At 42.6% G+C, this 23,915-nt stretch overlaps 1 protein-coding gene across 1 annotated transcript; it reads left to right on the forward strand.

The window, feature by feature from the left end:
• The first annotated feature begins 6,320 nt into the window (after positions 1-6,320).
• On the forward strand, positions 6,321-12,921 carry NRSN1 (neurensin 1). The gene is made up of 3 exons (XM_065753524.1): positions 6,321-6,436; positions 10,223-10,420; positions 11,310-12,921. Exons 2-3 carry the CDS (start codon positions 10,232-10,234, stop codon positions 11,706-11,708), a joined length of 588 nt encoding a protein of 195 aa, XP_065609596.1. The 5' UTR covers positions 6,321-6,436; positions 10,223-10,231; the 3' UTR covers positions 11,709-12,921.
• Positions 12,922-23,915: the final 10,994 nt, after the last annotated feature.

The following is a 23,915-nucleotide window of genomic DNA, read 5'->3' on the forward strand; positions in this document are numbered from 1 at the left end:
ATAATACAACAAAAATCATAAAACCGTAACAGCTGGAGATTGATAAAATTAAGATGCTGGCAAGACCCAGTTCTTTCCTCTGGCACTTCCATTGGAATTTTTATTCAGAGCTATAAGCATATATGTATAATTGTATCAGCATACAATGCAAGCATTACCTCTTGAGAGATACCACTGTCAAGTACATGAACTCAGCATAAAAGCACATGAAATCATAGATGACTCATACAACCAGTAGATGAGCTTTCTTCCTTACAGCTCAAACTAGATTAGGCAGCCCTTTAGGAACAAAACTTATTTTTAAACAAAACTTTATTTCACAGTTTAGAATTGAAGCTGAGGCTTGAGAAAATATTTAGTAACTATAATATACATCAAAGGGAGGGTAGGGCAAAAGAAGAGAAAGCTCTATTACTACCGCTATCTCACACTCATCACTTTGCAACACTTGAATTGATCTCAACAGGACACAAGTTGAGTTTTCTTCCCCTCACAGCCTGGGAAACATGTATGAGACAGTACAGGTACTGTCTTTGGGTTGCAAGTTGATGTGCTCCCTTGAAAGTAATCATATAGCTGGTTACAAGTCCTGACACTGTTCCTCTGTTCTTCTTCACTGTGCTCAGGGGAACAACCTCTTGGAGAGTTTCTAATTGTTAAAATCTAGCACTGTTTTCTGAACCAGATACACAGATTAGTAGTGAATTAATGACAGGCTAACAGCAGGCACTTAATAAAGTGACTAGTTACTTTACAATTACAGTGATTACACTGGTTTAGTCAATAAAAGTATGTAACTTCTTGAACCATAATATACCTTCCCACAGAACTTCATGGAGTATCTTCCACAGAATGCCAGTCCTATCAGATTAACAGATTGCAAGGCTAAAGAAGGCAATGACCATGCTTTCTGGCAGGATACAAACCCTATGGAGTGATAGCAGGCTTAAAAAAAAAAAAAAAACAGCTAAAGAGCTTCATTGGAAACTTCACATATGTAAGCAGAAAGCACAGACATATGAGAGTTGCAGAAAAAAACTTGCTTCACATGCTTTACCTCACTGGCACACAAGGGAAATAAACTCATTTGATGTGGCCTAACTTACATAAAACTGGAACTTCCTGCAACTTGGCAGCCAAGGCACAGCACACTTGAAAACTCAGCCCCTAGCTAGCTGTTCCAGTTGGAAGATTATAGGAATGTTCAGTATTAAATGTATTTACCACATCTTTCAAGAAAACCAAGAGTATGGAAATTTTTGAACAGGTTTGATATTGTTTTCCCTTACCTGCCCTTGACTTTGAATTACACTTCCCTTGAGAAACCAAATTAATTAACCCAACCTCCTATGACTGATTGTCATAGGCAACGTATTTTAAAACAGCACAGCCATCTACCAGTAGTATAGCTGCTGCAAATAAAACTCTCGTTGCTGTATGCCTTCACTGCTCAAGAGTTGACACTTCTAGAAAACAGCACGTCTGGAGTTAAATGAAGCCTTTTTGCCTCTAGAATTCTGTAGAGGCACTGCATCGCCAAAGATTCTTTGGAAACAGCTGGATCAAAGAGAAAGTAGATTTCATGCAAAGCAATGAAATGCAAACATTCCAAAATGAAGTAGCTTCTGAGTAAAACTATGTCACTGGAATACTTCTAGTTCCTGGTTCTTATCCCTTTTTGCCTAACTTCTCCTCACGAGCAGATGTTCACTCCACCATACAAACTTATTTTCATGTCTTCAATCACCTGTCTACTTGTATTTCGTATTAGATAGCTCCAAACAATTGCCTGGTATCATAATATTCAAAATCACCAGGAGCAACGAGAATGAAAGAGAGAATTAACAGTTCCTATTCCATGTATTTTCAGGGTAGAAAAAAACTCACACAGATTTAAGGGTATTTCTTTAAAATATACTCCATATCTTATTACTAGCTCAGAGAATAGACACAAATTAAAATAAAAAGATGATGATGGCAGAATATGAGAAATTATCACAATAATTTTTGTTAGAATATTCTCAGGAAAGCACTGGGAAATACAGCAGTATTTGAAAAACTAATAGCTAAGAACGGGGTTTTAGACAATACCAAATGGAATGGAGCAGCTGGCACTAATCTATCTAGATTTAAAACAAACAAAAGAAAAAGCCTTCAATTTCCAAATTACTCTCCACAGATGAACTTTAAAAGTACTCTTTATTGGAAGCAGCAAAATCGTATCACTTGCTAAGGTGGAGCAGAGCACAGGCCTATGGAAACTCCTAAAGGGCTGAAATGGAAGCTTCATACAGCCAGGCATGAACACAGGCCACCAGAATGGCAGTCTCATATTACTGAAAAAAATAAAGAGACAGACAGTCTGGATCCCTAATTCCAGTCAGTATGCAAGGTGAATGGCAATGACTTCCTCCCTCAGAACCAGCCAGACTCACCAGATACTGCTTCAAAGGTAGCTGGAGGTAGACACCAAGTACAATGCAGGAGAAGAAAGGCACACAAGAAGCTAAAATATTCACAAGGGTGCTCATGGCTCCTGAACTGTGTATTGAATTTGTACTGATGCAGATCTGTTCTCCAGATTCTGCTGACAGAAAATAGCATAAGTACAGGACATCGTAATAAGAGCATCTGCTCTTAATGTCACACAGGAGAAACAACAGACAGAGATGCAAAACTGCTGCATTTATCCTCACAGAATCCTTGTGGCTACAAAAAAGATCACCAAAAAAAGTATTACAGACCAGGCCCTCTACCCCATTCCTTCCCAGCATTTTTCCTGGCCCAGAGGTACCATTTAAATGGCAGCAGGAGCTCCTAGCAAATAGCAGCTATTAGCTCCTCCTACTTCTGGCCTTCATTAGCCACTTCTGCACTGGAAGCTGCTCTCCCACCTCTCTCCTGCTGTCCATCCACAGCAAAGAAAGACAGGATCACCTTTAGATACCTGAGCTGCTCCTTGCATTTCCACAGGGACAGGTTTCATTGAACCATCACAGATACGTCACTCAGTTTCACTTGAGATGGTGACAGGTGACAAGGAATTCCATGCATTTGGAGTCATTGTGCACCCAAACATGGAAACAAATTGAGTACAAATATTGCCAAGATCTCAAGCTCAGGATTCCCCTTAAGCACATGGACGTGATCTTACATACCTCTGTGGAATAGGAATTTAGTCTCTATTCTGGATCTTCAATTTTTTAAAATAATATCACATCTTTTTGTGCAAATAGAAACAAGCAAACAAATAACAAAAACAAAAACAGGATTACTTAAAACTTCCCAAATCAACTGAAGTTTTATCCCAGAAAGTGGGAGCATTACAGATCCTTGCTCTTCAGGTGCAAATGGGCCAGAAACAAGGAAGAGAAGAACAGGTGAATGTACCAACAGTGTCATTAGGACAGAACTGTTCTGGCCAAGGTTTTCTGCAGCATATGAAAAAGAACAGCCTCTGGAAGCTTGCCATGGCTGCTGGACAAATATGGACAGACATCTGTGCTCAGTAAACACGAGCATCATACCAATTGCAGTACAGTACCACCAGAGAAACATATTTCCCAGAAGCTGCAATTCTTCCTGTTCAGCACAGGCTGACAGAAGTTAACTAAACTGTGTTCACCAAGATGTGTTATCATCACTTCGCCTGTCAGCAAGAGAGAAACCTGTAAACATTACGGAAACAACCACCGCTATGTACAGCAGTGTTCAACAGTATGAGATTTCTTCCTCAGCATGCTCACTATCACCCATCACAAATCTTTAGCATGGCAAGTGGAAGCTTAGGAAAGTACAAGGGTTAACCTAAGTTCCCCCTTCACAAAGGAAAAAGTCAGGATAATAGAATCTATAGCCTGAAACAGAAAGACATTACTCTTGCTCTTAATGCTACTGCCAGCTGAAAAGTTCAGTAAAAACATAGTCCACATTTTGTGAAAGCTGAAAACAGAGAATAATGCAGATTTAGAAATTGTTTCATAAAACGGTAGCTCACATCACGAGTCACAGTAAGACTTACAGATACTGGCATTACAAAAATACCTTTACAATGACATTACCAGTTTCTGAGGTAAGCAAACACTTATACTCCTCTGTTCAGTGCCTCTCATAACGAAGGTCAGACTCATTTCCAGCATCAGACTGAGCTCACATCTTTCCTAACAAAAAACTACAGCTTCCTCCAATCCCTCCTGCAGACACATCCTCTCCCCTTCACCTCCTTCATTTATTAGCCTCAGCTGGTGTGCTTCTCTAGCGCAGCCACCTTCCAGCTCAGCCAGCTCAGCCTCATGTGCCTCATGGCAGTGGACAGTGATGGGAGTGGCAAATCCAGCAACGGCTGCAGTTGTTTGCCTCTGGTGCTAAGTGTAGGCAAACTAGAAGGAAGGGAACTCAAAAGGCAACAACAGCAAACAACATTGACCTTTATTGGTACAACGCAGCTGCACTTCCATGTCAAAAAAAGCACCTTTCCCTCCTACCTGAACCATTAAAAGCACCTTCTGAGATTACCAGGGCTTAACCTTAAAGGTTGATAACTAGCAGTTCAAGGATCCTTTTCAACATTATTGCAAATGTGCCAGTTGCTATAATACTGATTTGTCACGGTTTATTGAGTATATTTCTTCTGTGTCAGGAAACAAAATTGTGTTGGGCTAACACAGGTATTTCATATTCCTTTTATTTACTCTTTTTGTCAGTAATAAAATAACCAAAAAAGAAACTACCTTGTGAATAAAGAACAGCTCATGTACATTAATTACTTTTTCTATTGAAGACGTTCATTCAATGTGGCATAAAGCAGCATTCAACCTTAACAGTGACACTATAAGACAAATAAAAAGGAACTTCCTTCTAAACCTGATGCTCTGTTTGTTTTTCATCTATTTACAACTTCATTGTATTTTCCATTTTTTTTCCAAAAATAAGTCTCAGTTTATTGACTTTTTAAATGCTTTGGGCTAGAGTATGCTAATGCTCATCGAATAGCACACTGCTCTGGAAGTAGATGTGCTCAGGTCAGGTGTACCACTTTGGGCATTACTCATCATTTGAAATGAAAAAGGCATACCAGCTTTGGTAGAAGACAATGGAAACTGCCTGAATAAGCTTTTTTTCCTCTGAATGTACTCCTTTACTAGCTCTTTTTAATAGCTATTTTTAAGATTCTTTGCAGTTGCCCAGAATGTATTTTTGTCTACAAATGTGATGTCTTTTCAAGGACCTTGAATATTATTATTAATTAAACCACCATTATTTTCATTTTCTTCTTCAGGTACTATGACAGTGCATTTTAAAAATACATTATTTTTACTTTGGCTAATGCTATGCTGTTTTGCTTTAAAGCACTTCCACACTTCTTACATTCAATGATACTCTACTTTTGTGTGTATTTCATTAAGAGTAATTAAATGACTCCTTGGAATTCTTTCTCTTTATGCTCCCACCATTATTTTCCCAGATAAACTGCACATTGCCCCTTTGTGAGACACTTTTTAATAACTTCACATCTAAGCATCTTGCCATGCCTTCAAGCTCGTTCCTTGCTGTCTTCATTATTTTCCCAAACTTGCTTACTGGGAGCCCTCTCCTGATGAACAGCCAACCTGCTGATATTACCTTCAGTAAGTTTGCAGATGACACCAAGTTGTGAGGAAGTGTTAATCTGCCTGAGGGTAGGAAGGCCCTACCAAGGGATCTGGGTAGGCTGGATCAATGGGCTGATGTCAACTGTACAAGCTAGAACAAGACTAAATGCCAGGTTCTGCAATTTGGTTACAATAACACCATGCATCCGGACAGGCTTAGGATAGAGTGGTTGGTAAACTGCTCAGAGGAAAAGGATCTTTGGGTGTTAGTTGGCAGGCAGCTGAACAGGAGCCAATGTGTGCCAAGAAGACCTATGGCATCGTGGTTTGTATCAGAAATAGCATAGACAGCAGGGCTAGGGAGGTGATTGCTCCCCTGTATTCATCCCTGGTGAGGCTGCATCTCAGGTACAGTATTCAGTTTTGGGCCCCTCGATACAAGAAAGACATTGAGGACCTGGAGTGTATACAGAGAAGGGCAACAAACCTGGTGAGGGGTCTTATGAGGAGCAGCTGAGGGAACTGGAATTCTTTATTCCGGAGAAGAGGGGGCTCAGGGGCGGCCTTATCACCTCAAACAACTGACTCAAAGGAGATTGCTCCCGGCTCCCTACCCCCATCGTTTCGCCTCGCCGAGCCCCTCAGGGGCGGATGCGGCGGTGCCGTCCGGCCCGGCGGCGGCGCTCAGTGCGCAGGCACGGTGCGAGCGGCGCTCCGGGCCGTGCATAATACGTGCTGTTCGGGGCCGGCGCGGCGCAGAGCGGAGATGGGACCGGGCCGAGAGAGCCGCAGCTAGCGCCGCTGCGGTTGCTCAGCCGGCCCCAGGGGAGCGGCAGGAGGCACAGGTAACCCGCGCGGCCAACTTGGGCTCGGAGCTTCCCTCTGCGGCGCCCGAGCGGGGATCCCAGGGCTGGGCAGGGTAGGGCGGGGCTGCGGGGCGGCAGCGCGGCCGATGCAGACCCGGTCCGAGCGCGGCGGGTGGCACATGGGGACCGGGGCGGGAGGATGCTGCAGCTGTTACTGCGCGACCCTCGTGCGAGTCTCGTCCTGTCACTACAGGGGGGACCGGGGCTGTGAGCGTACAGCGCAGAAGGCAGAGGCTGTGTTTCTGAGACCCTGCTGGAGTAATTGCCAATTACGTTTGCCGGTTCACGCTGACGGTTTATGTGATGTCAAATAGAGGTGGCTCGTCCTGAATTGTCCTGCCGGCCCATTTTAAGTGTTTTCAGCGAGAAGTGTTGCCAAGTAATGGGAGAAGTTATGGGGCGGTTTTTGGAGGTGCATGCCCGTCTCTTTATTGCCTGCTCGCTGGTCCAGTCACATCTCTCAGGATCTGTAGAGAATAGTAAAGCACAGTGTAAACAGGACAGCATTTGCCATGGAAACAAAAGTTGCTAGGGGATGAATTGCTACTACGCCGTGGTGTGCTTTGGAGCTGCCACCATCTGTCCCACGTGTTCCCAGACGTTTTGGGTTTAGGTGCTGAAAAAGTTGCGAAGATAAGCTGTTTCCTGTGGCCTGGATGCATGTTCTAAGCCCGTGCTTAATGCGGAGGTCCGCCTCACAGTGATTCTGTCTCACTAGCAAGTTTCCCAACATCGCAGCATTTAGTTCATCAGCTGTAGAGGTGAGACATGCAAATAGACACCAATGCTCAAGAGGACATAGCTACTGCAGTATTTATTCATCTGCAACGTAAATTGATGCAGATACATTTCCTCTGTATTTGAGTGAAACTGATTTTCCCACCATACTCTGTTCCAGTTCCTCTGCCTCATGAGCAAGAACTACAGCATAATGTTTGTGCTGCAGCTGAGAGAAGAGATCATCATAAGTCCAATTGCTAGACTGCTTCAGTGAGTCACGTAGGATTGGGAAGCCTTCTTCCCATATCTTTAAGGGATTAGGTTTTCCAAAAAGGAGGAGGTCTCTTACTGTAAGCGTAAGAGTCTGAACCTAAGGATATAACATGAAATAGAACTAATTATGCAGTGCTTAGGAAGAATTAATGATACTGGCTAGATCTAGTCCTTTTTACTATTTTGTTTCTTTTCATTTTGAAAGGTCATACTACTTGATGCTATCAACGCTCTTTCAACCAAAAGATCATTCTTTTGTTTTGTTTTGTATTCAGGCTTCCAAGCTCTTTATTTATCATTTTGTTTGTATGCTTGACCAAAACCGCCAATTAGCATTTTAGATTAATAAAGATGAACCTGCATAACATAAGTGGTTAAGTAGTTATGGGCTGTGTGTCTCCTGCAGATAATTCTTCATCAAACTGTTAGAAACACCAAACCACCCTGTATGTTTCTTGACTAATAAACATACAAACAGTGCCACAAGTCCAGGAGAAATATATCTGTACATGTTTCTGTCACATTACATTGTATTTTCTTGAATTAATGGTAACGAACTACAGTTGCTGGTTCAGATTCATCTATCTGCTCTACCTTCTTTCCAGCCTTCCAGAGGAAAAAAAGCTCTTGAATTGGTTCTTGGTGGCAGCTGGAACAAAGCAAGAGAGCTTTGAAATCCCCCTTTATCTGGCCATACTGGGTCAGGTCCTTCCCTGCCCTGACCGTGCAAAGTCAGAAGGACCTAGGAATAGTGCCTCCCCCTCTTTTCATTGTGTGTTGTCTCCTGCCAGATGGAAGAACTCTACATATAGATGAACTTGTTCCACTTTCCCTCAATGTGGTGGTGTTCTGGTTTTGGTTTACATTTGCTTCTTTAAGAAAAATATTTCTGTACTGGATAGGCAGAGCTCTCTTGTTGCTTGTTCTGTAGAGGATGGCAGCTAGCTAGCTAGCTATTGAAGAAATGGTAGCAGTGAAAAAAGAGGATTTTCTTTTTCTGTTTGGTCAGGAAACAATCAGCAGGAGAGACTCCTAAGGGACATAAAAAGGCCTTTTTGGCTAAGGAACAAACAGTCTTGAAAAACAGAGTAATTGCAAGAGTTTCCCCATAGGGGTTCAGGTTATGTTCTTGTGGTGTCATACCCTCAGCAGTGATTGGACAGCTTGTCTGGGAGCTGTCTGCTCTGTACCTGGACCACGACGTGCACAAAGCTGCCCATACATCTGGTGCCATGCAGGCAAGATCTTCCTGCTGTCCCAAGGTTTCCTTGCCTCACCTGGCAAGGACAGTGCTCTACGTGTGCTCCGGAGGGCAGTAGCACTGCACTGTTAGCAGGGAGCAAGCCAGCCCTCAGGCTTGAAGGTATGGGGCCTCCTCTTCTGGAGGTTTCCGTTCTGTGAGAGCTTTGAAACCTCGCCATGAGTCATACTATGCTTGCCTTTATAAGATGTTGAGATCATGAAATACCAAACTAAATGCATATTAAATGTACAAAGTAGATGATAACTGAGGTTACTGCTAGCAGTAAAGAGGAAACAGCAAAGCACTCCGTCATTTGACCAAGAATGCAGCCAAATTCCAGAAGTTTAGGAGATCGTCATGCCAGCACTGGTTTTGGAACCAAGAGCTACAACTGTCTGCCAGTCCCCACTGGCACGTGCTGGCTCCTGCTTAAACTGAAGGCAAAAATATCTGGTTGATTTTTTTTTTTCCTTACATAGTTAAACATTCTTTAAAAGCAAAGTGACTGGAGTCTGCAAAATTAGGAAGTTCTGGATGCAATGAGCACATGAATCCTTCCTCCCAAGTAAAATTGCAGTGATGGCAATTGGATGGACCAGTTGTAGCTGTCTGAAGCTGGTAAATTGAGTTGTGATGTTCAGATTCAGGTATTCATTAGCAGTTCCCTTTGGGCTAGGACATTCTGAACTCTTTAAAGAGAAGCAAGTCAGCTTAAATAACCCTGACCTGTTGCTCAAGTTTTTTAGGGGCTGGTATTACTTTAATGAATTCAGTAGCATCACACTTATGCAAGTTCAGGTCTGGGACTTGCATAATTAAATACAAATTTTCTGTGTTACGGTAACTTCAGTGAAGTGGAAAGAAGAGGGAACATTGTCTGCTATGAAAACAGCTAACAAAATTCAGATTTTTATGAGAGTCAGCAGGAGCCTGGGCATCGAATTCTCTAAGGGAGCGGCAATTTGCCACAGATTTAGTATTTGCATTTCACCCTTTGGTGAGCAGCTCAGTGCTATTGAGGCATTTCATCTTTTTTACTTTTGCTATTTATATTTAAGTGCTGTTTGAATCTAGCTAGGAGTTACTTTGCCAGTGTTTCTTATGGCTGTGAATGTTACATCAGTGTTTAGTCTTACATTTCAAAAGCTTGGGCAAAAACATTGAAAAGCTCACTCAGCAATTAGAAAGTTAGTGAGGTTGCAAACTCCACTTAGCTGATAGAGCTGGAGTCTGCCTGCAAGGCAGTACCAGCCTTTGAAAGATGCTGGCTATCTAAAACTGTCTGCTTTCTTCAGTCTCCAGAGAAACCATCACTAATTGTGAAGGATGGGGACCAGGCATTCTACCTATGGGAGGGATCTTTCTGCAGCACCTTTGGGCTCTGTTGTGCCCATTTGCTTGAGCTGAGTCACTTCACGCAATGTTACTGGGCTCATTACCAAGGCTGCTTTCGCTCATGTCACCTGGAATATACATAGCCAACTTTGCTTTCCTTACCATGTAACTTTGCATGAAGCCTCTCATTGCAGGCAAGAAGGATGAGATCCTATGCTGACATCTGCGGGTCCAAGCACGCACAGGGCAGTTCCGAGGGAGGTTACCAACGCTATGGAGTTCGGTCCTACCTGCATCAGTTTTATGAGGACTGCACAGCTTCAATTTGGGAGTATGAGGATGATTTTCAGATCCAGAGATCGCCTAGCAGGTGGAGCTCTGCATTCTGGAAGGTACTGCCCATTGCTGGTTACTGGGGAGGGAAAAACTGATGCTGAGATGTTCGCGTGTAACTAATGATTCTAGATATTCATCCAGAAATCCCTTGCTGCTCAGTTTTCACTGTGATAAGTGAATAACAGTCTGTCTTAGGCACAGGACTTTTTGTTTGTTTAAACCAAGATACATCAGCTTTCAGGGGAGTTCCAGAGTTCTGAAATCCTGTTTTCTCTGTCTCTGAAACACCCAAGTCTTGTTAGGGGCAGGGTTTTCCAAATTCAAAAGTTTAGTAGTCCCCTCAGATAATTGCAAATGGTAATGGTAGGTTAACAGCATAACCCTGGGTCTGTGTGAGTTGAGCTTAAAAAAAAACAAAAAAACCCCACCCAACCAGCTATAAGCTCTCCATGAAAATCCAGTGCAGCCCTTTTGCTCTGATGGTGGGGCCATCCTGTGTGAATGATACTTTGCACTTGTGCTTGAACTGTGCTAGAAATATTATACGAACATACATGAGAAGTGTTGAGTATGACACTGACTAGCAAGGACAGAACTGTTGGTGCTAACCACCACCTAAAGCTAAAGAAATATTTAGTCAAGCAGTGCTGGGGTTAGATGGTAATTTTCCCTGTGTTGGGCCTTTGGACATCAGGTGTTTTTCAGAAGTACAGATGCATATGATGTCGTTCCCAGAAATGTCAATATTGAATTATATAAATAAGAATTGTAAAAAGAATGTTCCTCTGTGTATTCTAGTTCTAGTAGAGCCACTCAAAAGAAAAACATTGGCTTAAGAACAAGGAACTGTATCTGCAAGACACTTTGAAGCTAGAGGCTCTCTAGAACCACTTCCTAATCAAAACCTAAAAGGTTGTATTCACTGTTACCTTTTCTGTTTTCCAGGTCGGACTCATCTCTGGGACGGCTTTCATGCTGATTGGTTTAATGGTTCTTGTAGTGGGTTTTCTTGTACCACCGAAAATCGAAGCTCTTGGGAAAGATGATTTTATTGTAGTGGATACCCGTGCTGTTCAGTTTAACGGGTCCCTTGATATATGCAAGCTGTCAGGAGCAATCTTGTTTTGCATTGGAGGAACTGCCATGGCAGCATGTCTGCTGATGGCTGCTTTTGCTAAAAGTTACTCCAAAGAAGAAAAGTACCTCCAGCAAAAATTTAAAGAGAGGATAGCAAATATAAAAGCCCATACAAACCCAGTCACAAAAGCGCCAGCACCAGGAGAATCAAAGATACCTGTCACTTTGTCCAAAGTTCAAAGTGTCCAACCCTTATCTCAAACCTGACCCTTTGGTTTTGTTTCTCACTTGCAGATCCCTTCAGTGGAAAATATCAGCTGTTGTTGGCATATGTGCTAGTCAATTACAGTATCAAATGCTCTGCTATACAAATGCACAGCCGATTGGGAAACCGTTCCAGTATCAATTTAGGATTGGAAAAATTTAAATTATGTGATTAGAACTGTAAGCAGTATACTCAGTGTATTCAAAATTTTTAATCTGTGTTCATACAGTAAGATCTTGCAGCAATGGTTAGGTATTTTGCTTGCCAGATTGCATCCCTAAAAAATAGAAGGTGCATTTACGATAGCAATGCCAGGAATACCCTTCACCCTTAACATTTAGGTTAGTTGGTGTTCTATTTTGTTTTCTCTTTGTCTTCAAAGTACTTTTACTGCCTGTTTCTGCTATCCAGGAAGCCAAGATTCTGCCCTTGTAATTTGCACTTGTCATCCTGTCACATGCTATTGTCTGTACTGAAGTAAAATGCACAGGTAAAACATACATGGTGTTGCAGCGCCCTTAGTTGGATGCTGGCACACTTCCCAGTAATGTTACTTTCTGGGAAAGACAAATTTTACTCGATCCAGAGTTACAGCTAGACTGTGAGAACTGCCACTTTTCTCTTAGTCATTGCCCTGTTAACAAAAATACAAAATAAAGATAAGGAATGCAGAGAGGAGGAGGAGCATCATACTTGTGTTCCTTTGGATCGGTATTGTTTCTTTCATTACATTGTATTGTTTGAAGCTCATACAGGTTTTCAGCTATGGCCAGGCGTGGATTACTAGGTGTGGTTTGACATGCCCAGGCTCCATTTTGTGTCGGGACATTAATGCTAGCTCAGATGTCCTTTATGTACTTATCTAAAGACATTTTGAAATGCTGTTTATATTTTTATAGATTATAGAAAAAAGTTATGCTTATCAGATACATAGGTGTAAATGCTTACCTGAGGACTCATTCTTTCCCCAGTGACCCTTAATTATTTTCTCACCCAGGGCAATCATTTCAGTGTCTTAATCTATGGATTTAAATTCAACTGTATAAAGAAAGATGTGACATTTGTACTCTCTGATGATACGTGCCACCTTATAGTTGTGTCTATTTTTTTGGAATGGATTGAATAAAATTCTAGGCCTGAGCCAACCACAGATTTTGTGGGAAGTCTCTTTCTGGTCAGTTTCTCTGATTCAGTTAGAAAGGAGAAGTTGGCAGTTGCAACTCACCAGTCTGATAATGCAGTCTGTATTTTCAGAGATAGCTTTTTGATCAAGCATGCACTTCTGCACAGTAACAAGTGTTGTAATAGCTTTGCTCCTTTCCTTGATAAAACATTCTGTGGTCTGTGACTCAGTTCAGACTTCCATGTTATAAATAAATCGGAATATATTAGGAAGTTTCAGCTGAGTTTGCAACAATTACTGTGGCTGACAACAACATCAGAGATAAAATTTTCTTCTGAAAGAGAACTGCCTGTCTAAGCAATTCAAGTGAGGTGTCCAAATGCTGGCACTAAGAAGTCCAGTTAAGAGCTTGTGGCAAGCACTTAATTACACAGAATACAATGAAGCATGTTTTTGGAGTGCTTCTTACAATTTGTTGGCAGCTATATATATATAAGACATCCAAAAACACACTGCTTAAAAAGTAAGATTGTAATCTCAGGGGAGAAGCAGATAAAAAACAGTGTGGAAGAGGAAAAGGTGAAGAAAGTGAGAAGAAGAAGGAGCTGTGTATTTAGAAAGAAAGCCAGTGAGAACTTGATGGGGAGATGAGGAGCGCTGATTGCTCATAACGACCAGAAAGAGAAGAGCTGAAGTTCTTGCTGCTCGTTAGCTATTCCAGGTAGACTGCTTATTGCTTTCTTTCCTAGCTGAGAGGAATTTTGTTTACTACTGCTTGCTTTCATTGCTGTCAGGTTATCAGTACGTGGGCAGCAGAGAGTCAAGCTGTCTTGAACTTTCCACTGCAATTTTTAGCTTAAAATTTGTTTGTGGAGGAGATGTGACATTTTAAGTTTTACGCAGAGGTTAGCTGAAGGAGCTGAGAATGATGGCTCCTGCAGAATGATGGTACTGAGTCCTATCTCTGTGCCTTTGTTTTGTTAACACAATAGTGAAAATTAGACCAAAAGTCCATCTGGAGAGAAAAAAAAAAGAAAAAGAAAGAAAATGGAACATAACAGGTTTGGTTTGTTTACCCAAAGTAGCTGTATGAGAGTACAGGTCTTCAAACACACCCCACACGTAGGTGCGTGTGTGCAAGTGCTGCTAAATCTTGTCCAGAGGACAGCTGACCTGACAGCAAACAGAGCTGCAGCAAGCATTCGGTCACACTGTGCATCATTCCTGCAGAACTGAACGTGCTTTGACAGTGTGAGAAAGGATGAGTCATGCATGGCATTAGCCAGGGTTAGGAGAAAGAAAAACCCTTCAAGGATCACACTAATGCTTGCTGAGATGAGAAACGTGCTGGAGATACAGCAGCTGCAGCAAAGCTGGTAACACTGTCACAGCTAATGTTGCCACATACATTTCATCTTGTTAAACCCTTGTTTAAGTTATTTAGAGATTTTCCAGCATTGAGAACTCTGAAGGCTGGAACCTTTCCGAACAGAGACTCTGTGCCACACAGTGCTTTTCCAGAAATAGGAGTATAAAGATATTCTATTATTAAGAAGTCACATACCAGGAAGCTTAAGACTCATTAGAAACGTTTTTGGGATTCAGTTCCTTGTAATGTTTTAACACCCTCAGCCTTTGGCACGGGAACTGAAGCATGGGAAGAGCAGAGGAGATATGCTTTTTGCGTTCCCATGGAAAATGCCAGAGATGCAGCCCCCAGGCTCCCTGGAACCTTCCAGTGAGTGTGAGGACAGTCTGTCCTTGCATCTCTCTTTTCTCCGCCATTCTTTTCCCATCCCCACCAAATCACAAAGAGTGCACGCTGGGGCTGTCAGGGACTTCACCTACAGACAGTGGCTGCCATCACCTTTCCAAAGGACGCACTAATGTATTACTTAGTGCAAGTAAGATATGGCTTGGACATCAGAGACCTTATTTCCCTCTTGTTGACCTCCCTGCTCAACAGCCTTAGTAATTTCTTCACATTTGCCCTGTTTCTTCCCTTCTTCTAACCCTATATATCTTAAAGTTTCAGTGAATACCCTTTTAACCCAACAATGTTTTCTCTGCAATTTTAGCAAAAGAAATAACGTTTTTCAGTCAGACTGACAGTGAATTAACTTGGATTGATGCATGCTCTCCTGATGGTTAGGTCTGCGTTCTCTACCATACTGTGCAGGTAAAGCTTCTCATCTGTTCACTCCTCCTCCCTCCAGGCTGTCTCGACCCTTCTATTTTCAATTTGCCCAGTGAGTCACAGCCTAAGGCTGAGAAGCAGAAGTATCCTCATCTGAGCTGTCTGATAAGCACATTTAGTTCCCAGTCTCTGCTATAGCCTCAGCTACAGCCTCAGCCTGCCATTTCCAAGTATGAGCTTGCTAATCAGGCACAAGTGCAAACAAACAGCTCTTAATAAAAGCAGCAGCATGGTGAGGCTGTAGCACCTTGACCAGGAGCCAGAGGAGAGAGGCTTGGCAGGCAGAGAGCAGCACAGAGCCTGCATGCTGTGCAGCCTGCTGATCAGCCCCCAGAGCTCTGAAAGCCTGTGCGGACAGCAAAGACTGCAAGAACCAAAGCTGGAGGCACTTTGCCGGTTGCCTTCTATCAAAGGGCTAAAATAAAGGCATCAACACATCCACTCACTCACACCAACCCATCACACTGCCATTACACTGCAGGCTGCTCTCTAAGCTCTCCTGAGATAGCAATACAACATAACGTGACGCACCATATAGAAGCAACTTCTGGATTTTGCCAAGTCATCCCCACAGCACAGTGTGTCCCTGAGGAACACTACCACAGACAGGGATATCCCTGTAGAATCCTCCTCCTGTTTTCTGTATTTGGATTGTGTGCTCCTTGTGCAATCTTCTTATGTTCTGGCACACAGTCCACTCACACCCTTAATTTCCTCTGCTCTTATCAGGACGCCAGGCAGACCACACAGCGCGTGCTTCCTGTATTAGTTCACTTGATGTACATTAAGCAGGTCAAAGCTCAGCTTTGCTGTCAGACAATTTATGGAGGGACTGTTATGAAAATAACGTCTGCATATTAACAATGTCAGGCATTTCTCATGGCCATGCAAACAGAAGACATGGCATGCGAGGAACTGGCTTCATTGTTTTGTCTAATCACTTGCAGCTGCTTTTTGAAGGTCCACTTTTTCCATCATTTACCATTTATGGGTTTTAGCAAATAAAGATGGAAGATCATTTCTAAATGCAGCTAATAAGCCAGTCAATTTAATGATGCACCAGATATGCTGCTCCGGTAATCACTTGTGCCTTCAGGCTGTTGCCTAGCTAAAAGCAGCCTCCAGCCGGAGGCCACATGGATGAGCCAGCCGAGCTCTTTCTTGAGGTCATTATTTCCTTGCCTCTGCTCTTCTACCAGCTGCAGTGCTTGCTGCCCTTTCTCTCCGTGCCTCACCTAGCAACCTTGTGCACTGACATTTCCCTCCTAAGCTCCATGTGTTTTCTGACAGCTCTTGCTCAAACATTCAGTTCTCACCTGACCCCTCACAAGGTGACTTTTTTTTTTCTCAAACTGGAGCAAAAATGTGCTGAGACAGAATCTTTCTGCTGAGCCTGTTTCCGCTGCATCCAAGAAATGTAGATGTTTGGAGTGTCCTGGTACGCACCAGACAGGGTGGTGGGCTTTCTGCCCCCCCCTTTATTTGCAGGAGTATAACCAAATGGGCTCACCTGCATCTGACCCTGCAAAGCAAGCCACACTATCGATGTAAAGCAGAGCAGAGGAGGTTGCTGAGACCCAGTAGTATTTTCTTTCAGCTCTGTCCTGCAGCTGAGCTCTGAGGGCAGCTGAGTCTCTGGAAATATTCAAAAACTGCTTTAGGATCTGCTCTCACTTGCCCTGAGAGGCTCCAATTTTCCCACCATAAGACAAAACAGTCTCTTAGAGTACTTGTGACATGAGCTCAATCCTTTGCTGTGAACACCCATTAAAGGGAGGTGATTGCAGCTCATCCCCTCAAAAATCACAAAATGGACTGCGACTAGTTCATGCTGACTTTCAGACACACAACTGTCAAAAGCAACGGGTTATTTGGTTTAATTATGCCTCACCTTTAAACATATGCTTCTGAGCTGCAGTCAGATCTTTGCCCTGACAAGGTGCGTTCTCCAGGTGTCCTGCCACAGCCCAACTGCTGACCTTCCACCAGTAGGGGCTGTCTACTGAGGAGCACTCAGTGCTGCCCTCTGAACCCAACTGTCTTTTCTCCAGACACCAAGCACAGAAACATAGCCTGTGGTATAACCCTCAAGATTCCACAGAAATCCATCCACCTGAACCAGCTTCTGTTTGAAGGTGGCTCCAGAGCTGGCTGCCAGATCTCTCTCCACAGATGCATTATGATACCATGTTGAGGGCTTTGCTCCTAAAGACATCTGTGTGCTGCCATGCATATCCGTAGGGTTTTTCTGCAGGGAACCTAGCAGACAGGCCTACACACACAGTGCAAGCACTGCACTGAGTCCTCACACCCAGAACACCCAGCTGTGCATCAATGGATCCTTGTTTAGAGAACATGCCTTGCTATATCCTGATGTGCTCTGCAAGGGCTTTGTTGCCCACACGTCATACCTGCACTCAGACATTGCAAGGCCTTCAGGTCTTAGCAAAATGCAGAAACCATAGACGTTAAAGAAAATAATCTGCATCCCATGTCTAAATGGGGATGTAATACAGCATAGGTTTGTTTGATGCTTGTAAGCATGGTAAGCAGTAAAGGAGTAAGAGAGACTAGAAGAGACACATGCCAGGAAAGTGAATGGGTATAGTACCAATATATATGTGCTTCTAAAGTACATGGTCCCTTATGGCATGGAAGTCATGTGGATCCTTTTTGATATGGAAGTGATATGCACACTTTTTTTCATTTGCTGGTGGAAGTAACAGGCTTTCAGTGACAGAAGCACTGAAGAGGTTTAGCTACCCTATATTTCTTTTTGTGTGATGTCATTTAGAACCATGTGGTTCTTTAAGAAATGAAGTCTTCAGTCACCTTGAGCTAGTCTTTGTGTTGCATGAAGAGAGAAATAGTCTTCATTCATTTCTCTTTCTTTGTGGATAGAGAATACTTTTATCCAGCAGATACAAATCCCAACCCCTGGCTTTCCAAGTTAATTCCTGTTGGTGCTAGCCCTGAGGGAGTGATAAGCATGAAAGGATTTTTCCTAGGAAAGGCACGAAGGATTTTTCCTAGGATGCTACTTTGCACTGACAATCTCTAACCAAGAAAAGATGTGGAGGGTAGATACTATTTTTGGAAAGATCATTTCTCACAACCAAAGTGGGAGAAACAAATTCAGCAGAGAAACAGAGGAATGGTATGTTGTAGGAAAGCGCAGTCCATGGCAGAAGAGGAAACAAGTATAACTTACCAGAAGAGTATAGCTGGGGTGTCTGGAGTACAGTGTGACTGCTCATTCCTGACAAAATTTCCTCACTGAGACAGAGGAAGTATAAATCAGCACTCTACTCAAATCAAGCAGCCCTTTCCAACTGAGAGAGGTAGAAAAATTCTGTGTATCAATGAATGCTGAGCACTGAATATGTATTTTTTCTTCAAGAGCAGAAGAATCAACTGACCCATGTGGAAGCAAAGGAGTGGGGCCCTGTCACATACAGAAACTACATTTCACTGAGAGAAGCAGAAATATATTTGTTGATGGAACACAGTGATTTAATAAAGCTTGATTGTAATCAAGACAGAGAATTAACAAGACTGTAGTTGGCAAGGTACTCTTGATTATTTACTGCATAGAGGGTTGGGTTAAACAAATTCTGCAAGGGCCCCTCTCACTTAATCATGAGATTAACAGTGGATCCCTCTTGTTTTCTAAACTTCTCAAACCACAGGGATGAGAATTCCAGGTGCTGCTGAATCTACTGCTAGTCCCAGACTTTGTCTACAGTTTAAGTCTAAAGGTACAATCAAAGATATAATCTTAGTGCAGCTGACAAAACTTAAATAATCATTTACCAAGGATCTGCATCTGCAAGACAGCTTGATGTCAAGGTGTAAGGAATCTCTGTAACCTTGAGAGGAGTCCTGGCTAAAGGGGAGATCCTGTCGTTTGGCCTTCTGCCATCCAGGAAAGCTGAAGGGCCTTTTGAGCTGCTCACTGCTTATGAAATAAGATGGTTGACTCATTAGTCATAGTTTTGGTGCACGCTCAGATGGCCTTCAGCTTTTGAACCATGGATCTGCCATCAGTTCCCTGAGCACTAAGTTTGAGACTGTATTGTGGTCATCATTTGTTTTGGTGTTATCTGTCTTGGGCATTTCATTGCCTGCCTTATTAAGGACTTGGGTGCGATGGACAGAATAAAGCAAGAAGCTGAGGAGGGCACACCATCTCAACTTCATCTCCTGGGTGTTCCAGGGAGTGCTACTAAGATTGCCCCCATGGTTGTGCTCAGCTATGAGTGAGAACCGTGCCTTTCTGACACACTTCATCTGGGCCAGAAAGAGGAAACTCAAATGGCCGCCACTGTTCCACAAAATTTATGATTACAGCAGGCCAAAGCCTGCAAGGTGAAGCTGACCTGTCAGTACCACACCTGCCCCTTGCTGAGGCATCAGTGAAAACACTGATTTGATCTGTGTCACCCCTATTAATTTTGCCTTGTTATGCATGAGGTCTTCCCAAGATAGATGCTCCTTGCACAGGGACAGCCCCTGCAGCAATGACGCCTGAAGGTTAATCCACTGGCTCTAGAAACATTCAGGTGTGGGATACAAGGACCCTTCTCTGTATCTGGCACCTTCCCATTTATCCAAGCTGCAATAATTCAAGTACACAGCAGTCAGGTTCCATTTTTTTCACAACCCATAGTGGACCTCATATACCTAATGCTCCTTTGCAAAGAGACTGAAGGAGAAAACCCAAAATTACAAGTGCTGCTGTAGAGAAAAGCACTCACAGAATCACAGAATTGTAGGGGTTGGAAGGGACCTCTAGAGATCATCTAGTCCAACCCCCTGCCAAAGCAGCTCCCTAGCCCAGGTTGCACAGGTAGGCATCCAGGCGGGTCTTGAACATCTCCAGAGAAGGAGACTCTACCACCCCTCTGTGCAGCTGTGCCACTGCTCCGTCACTGCACTGTGAAGAAGTTCCCATGCACATTTTTGTGGAACTTTCTATGCTTCAGTTTGTGGCCATTTCCCCTTGTTCTATCGCCACACACTGCTGAGAAGAGTCTGGCCTTGTCTCTGCTTCCTGCTCCTTAGATATTTATTGTCATGGTTTTATGATTTTTGGTACTGGTATTCCACATCATAGCATCATGCAGTGCACTTAGAGTTAAAGAGTTAATGCTCCAGGTCTGTGGCTCATCGATAGTTCCAGGTATACCTGTCTCAGAAGAGAAGAAGAACTCCATTCCCCAGAGGACTTTGTGATGCTTTGCGTTCTTACGTGTTTACGCTCAGAGGGAAAGATAAAAACTGTCTGTGGTCACGGGACACTCTCTTTCCTTTGGGATCGACTCAGCAGTGGGTGCTTGCTGCCGTCCGCCTTCAGCGTTAGCGTAAGGCCTTCGGTTTATCAGACACTCTTGCTCATTTTATTTGATTTATTAGCTTTAATTCCAATTATATTGTATTATATTGTGTTATTTTGCTTTCCGATATCTTCTTTAGGAAATTAGCTTTCCTCCTCAGATTGTTGCCGCTGTTTTGTTCCTAGGCCCATCTCCCTTTTCCCTTTTCCCTTTCCCCCTTCCCCTTTCCTGGGGCGTGGGTCCGTGGGTCCCCCGCACCAATCGTCATGGTACCAGGCCGAACTTGCCCGTAAACCGTTGACATTTATAGACATGGATCAGATAACCTCTGACTCTTTTCTCAAGGCTGAACAGACCAAGGTCTCTCAGCCTCTCATAAGAGAGGTGTTCCACACCTTTATCATCTTTGTAGCCCCAGCTAACTGAACTCTATATCTACATGCTTACTGTTAGCAAAAACACTCTGCCATTTTACCATACCCATTTTCACCTACACACCACCTTTACAAGCTATGCTTTACTTCACACTTGTTAAAATATCAGCATCTGACTTTGTGGCAAAGGGAACTACGTGATGTTACTTAACACTGGGCAGCCTTTTGCAGGTTCTAGCTAAAGTTTTGCCTTCCTGTGAAGTCAGATGTTTGAAATTATAACAGGAAGTGGGGATTTTAAAGTGGATCCTAAGCAGTACTTGTCTTTCCACATCATCTAATTTTAGGCTAATTCTTAAGCTTCCTCTACAGCCAGTCAGTCCATTAAAGGGGACACAGCTAAGATCTCAGATATTATGCATCATCCTCTAGAGGACCGTTTTCCTCCAGTCACAAACTGGGCAACTATGGCTTGAAGAATGTAGAGAGGAAAAGGACCTGGGGGTGTTGGTTGATGCTCGGCTCAACATGAGCCGGCAGTGTGCCCAGGTGGCTAAGAAGGCCAACAGCATCCTGGCCTGTATTAGAAATAGTGTAGCCAGCAGGAGCAGGGAGGTGATCATCCCCCTGTACTCAGCTCTGGTACGGCCGCACCTCGAGTACTGTGTTCAGTTTTGGGCCCCTCACTACAAGAAGGACATTGAGGCCCTGGAGCGTGTTCAGAGAAGGGCAACAAAACTGGTGAGGGGCCTGGAGCACAAGTCTTATGAGGAGCGGCTGAGGGAGCTGGGATTGTTTAGTCTGGAGAAGAGGAGGCTCAGAGGAGACCTTATTGCACTCTACCACTTCCTGAAGGGGGGTTGTGGTGAGGAGGGGGTAGGCCTCTTCTCCCTGATAAGTAATGACAGGACGAGAGGGAATGGCCACAAGTTGCGCCAGGGAAGATTTAGATTAGACCTCAGGAAGCATTTCTTTTCTGAAAGAGTGGTCAGGCACTGGAATGGCCTGCCTAGGGAGGTGGTTGAGGCACCATCCCTAGCGCTGTTCAAGAAGCGTTTAGATGAGGTGCTAAAGGACTTAATTTAGTAGTTGGGTAGAGATAGTGATAGGAGGATGGTTGGACTAGATGATCTTATAGGTCCTTTCCAACCTTATGAACTTATGAACTTATGAACCTGGAGAAAGGGAGCTTACAGCCACAGAGATTGAGTGTGCTGAGTCAAGTGCTTGGATTACGTGGCTGCTACTTTTTGCACATATGGAAGCCTAGAACACTGTGACGCCCCTCTCCTGAAAATCAATTGTGTTAGGAACAAACATGGGTTTTTAGGAGGAAAATTTAACTTCAATCAAAATATATCTTACGTGTTTGTTTTGGAGTCTGGAAAAAGTAAAAGCCTTTAAAATGATATTCCAGGTAACATTTGGATTAGGAGCTTGATTTCACCTGCTACACTTGCGTATCAGTGGAGTACACAATGACAGGAATCCAGAAAATAAGAGTGAACGTATGCAAACAATTCTTACAGGAGAAAGACTTTGTATTGTTGCTATTATTTTTTTTCCACAGAAACACCTGGATTCTAATCAGAGAATTCACAGTATAAATAGTACATGAAAACTGTGCCTTTGAAAACCTGTTAACCACCATCATGATTCCACATGTTCTTGCTGTGTAGAAATGTGAATCATTTTATGGAGAATTCAATTCCTTCTTGCCAAGCAATAGATTTTGAAACAGTTTAGGTATTCATCAGCTCTCAACAAATAAAACCTGCATTTTGAGTTAAATTTTGGTTCTACTTAGGGCAAATAATACTTCAAATTGTGCTTAGGTTAATTTATTCAATTGTAAGTATTAGGACTAAGCATCATCTGCAAGGAAAATATGAACAATTAAAGGTACTCATAGTTACTGCATAGATTTTTGGATGTCTGCCTACTGTATCAAAGTACCCCATTGTTTAAGGCAGAAGGCCTCTCTGCAGCAGCCTAGGACTGAAGACCTTTGAATGTGTTACTGTAACATGCTGTAGAAAAGGTATTTACTTCCTTACTTGAATTTTCCATATCCTTTCCACTTTTTTATAATTGAACTTTCTCCCAGGGAGTTTTAGGTTGCTATTTCCATTTCACTTCAGTATTTTAAGCATTCTGGACTTGATTCAGCAAAGAACAAAAGCGTGTACATAACTTAAGCAAAATATCCTTTCAGAAGGTTAGCTATTGCCAGATTTTGTGATTTTTTTCCCCACTGTTATAGCAAATTTCACTTACAATCAATAGTATTTCTCTCATTACTAAAAAGAGAACACTGCTAGACTACCATATATGCACATCAGTTGCATGTGCAGCATGATTACACAAAAATGCACTCAGGTAAAGTACTTAAGTTAATGCATGCGTGTCCATGAAGAATATTGTAAAGATATCAGATGGTTTACCTGTCTATTGCCCTGTCTATTGCCATGTCTAAACCACTTATTTTTTTATTAAAATTCAGATTGAAGACTATCAACCACCTAAAACGTCCTTGAGCTGCAACTCATAAAGTCATCCTGATTGTTACAGTATAATAAATAGATCCTTCCTTGAGATATTTCATTTTATACTGACATGTATTATCTAATAGTTATTTTAATGTAACTTCGGAATAATTAATCAAAATACCCAAGCAGCTCTCCTTCTCTCAGTATTTTCAAGTAATGCGTGATTTTTTTCTTCCTGCATGCAGGTTTATTTAGATGAGACTGAGACAGAGAAAGGAACACATTTTCTTTCTTTTTGCCCTTTTCTTTCCAAAAATTGTTACTCTGATATGTCAGCTCATTGAAGTATTAAATAAAATGTGATGAAAACTCTATCTCTGTGAGATTTAAGAATATGCTTTAGAGCTTTGCTGAAATTGGGAATTAATTCTTTTATTTGTAGACTATAATAAGAGCTAAATTATCGGCACACTTTCTTTCATGGTTACAATACCATAACTACAAATTCTGACTATTCTGAAGTTCTAGTGATGGCAGAATCCTAACAGCTGAAAAAAACCCACTAGGTTTATAGATAACATCAATCATCCAAAGCTAAAATTGATGTCAAACTGACCTTGATTTGAAATAAAAGCAGAAGTGTCTGTGTGCCAGTTCTTTTTTAATAGCAAATTGTTCTTAAAAGTAATG

This window comes from Cyrtonyx montezumae, unplaced genomic scaffold (assembly GCF_038088225.1).
Source record: "Cyrtonyx montezumae isolate F1298 unplaced genomic scaffold, pur_monq_1.0 scaffold_8, whole genome shotgun sequence".
In the NCBI taxonomy this organism is placed as follows: domain Eukaryota; kingdom Metazoa; phylum Chordata; class Aves; order Galliformes; family Odontophoridae; genus Cyrtonyx; species Cyrtonyx montezumae.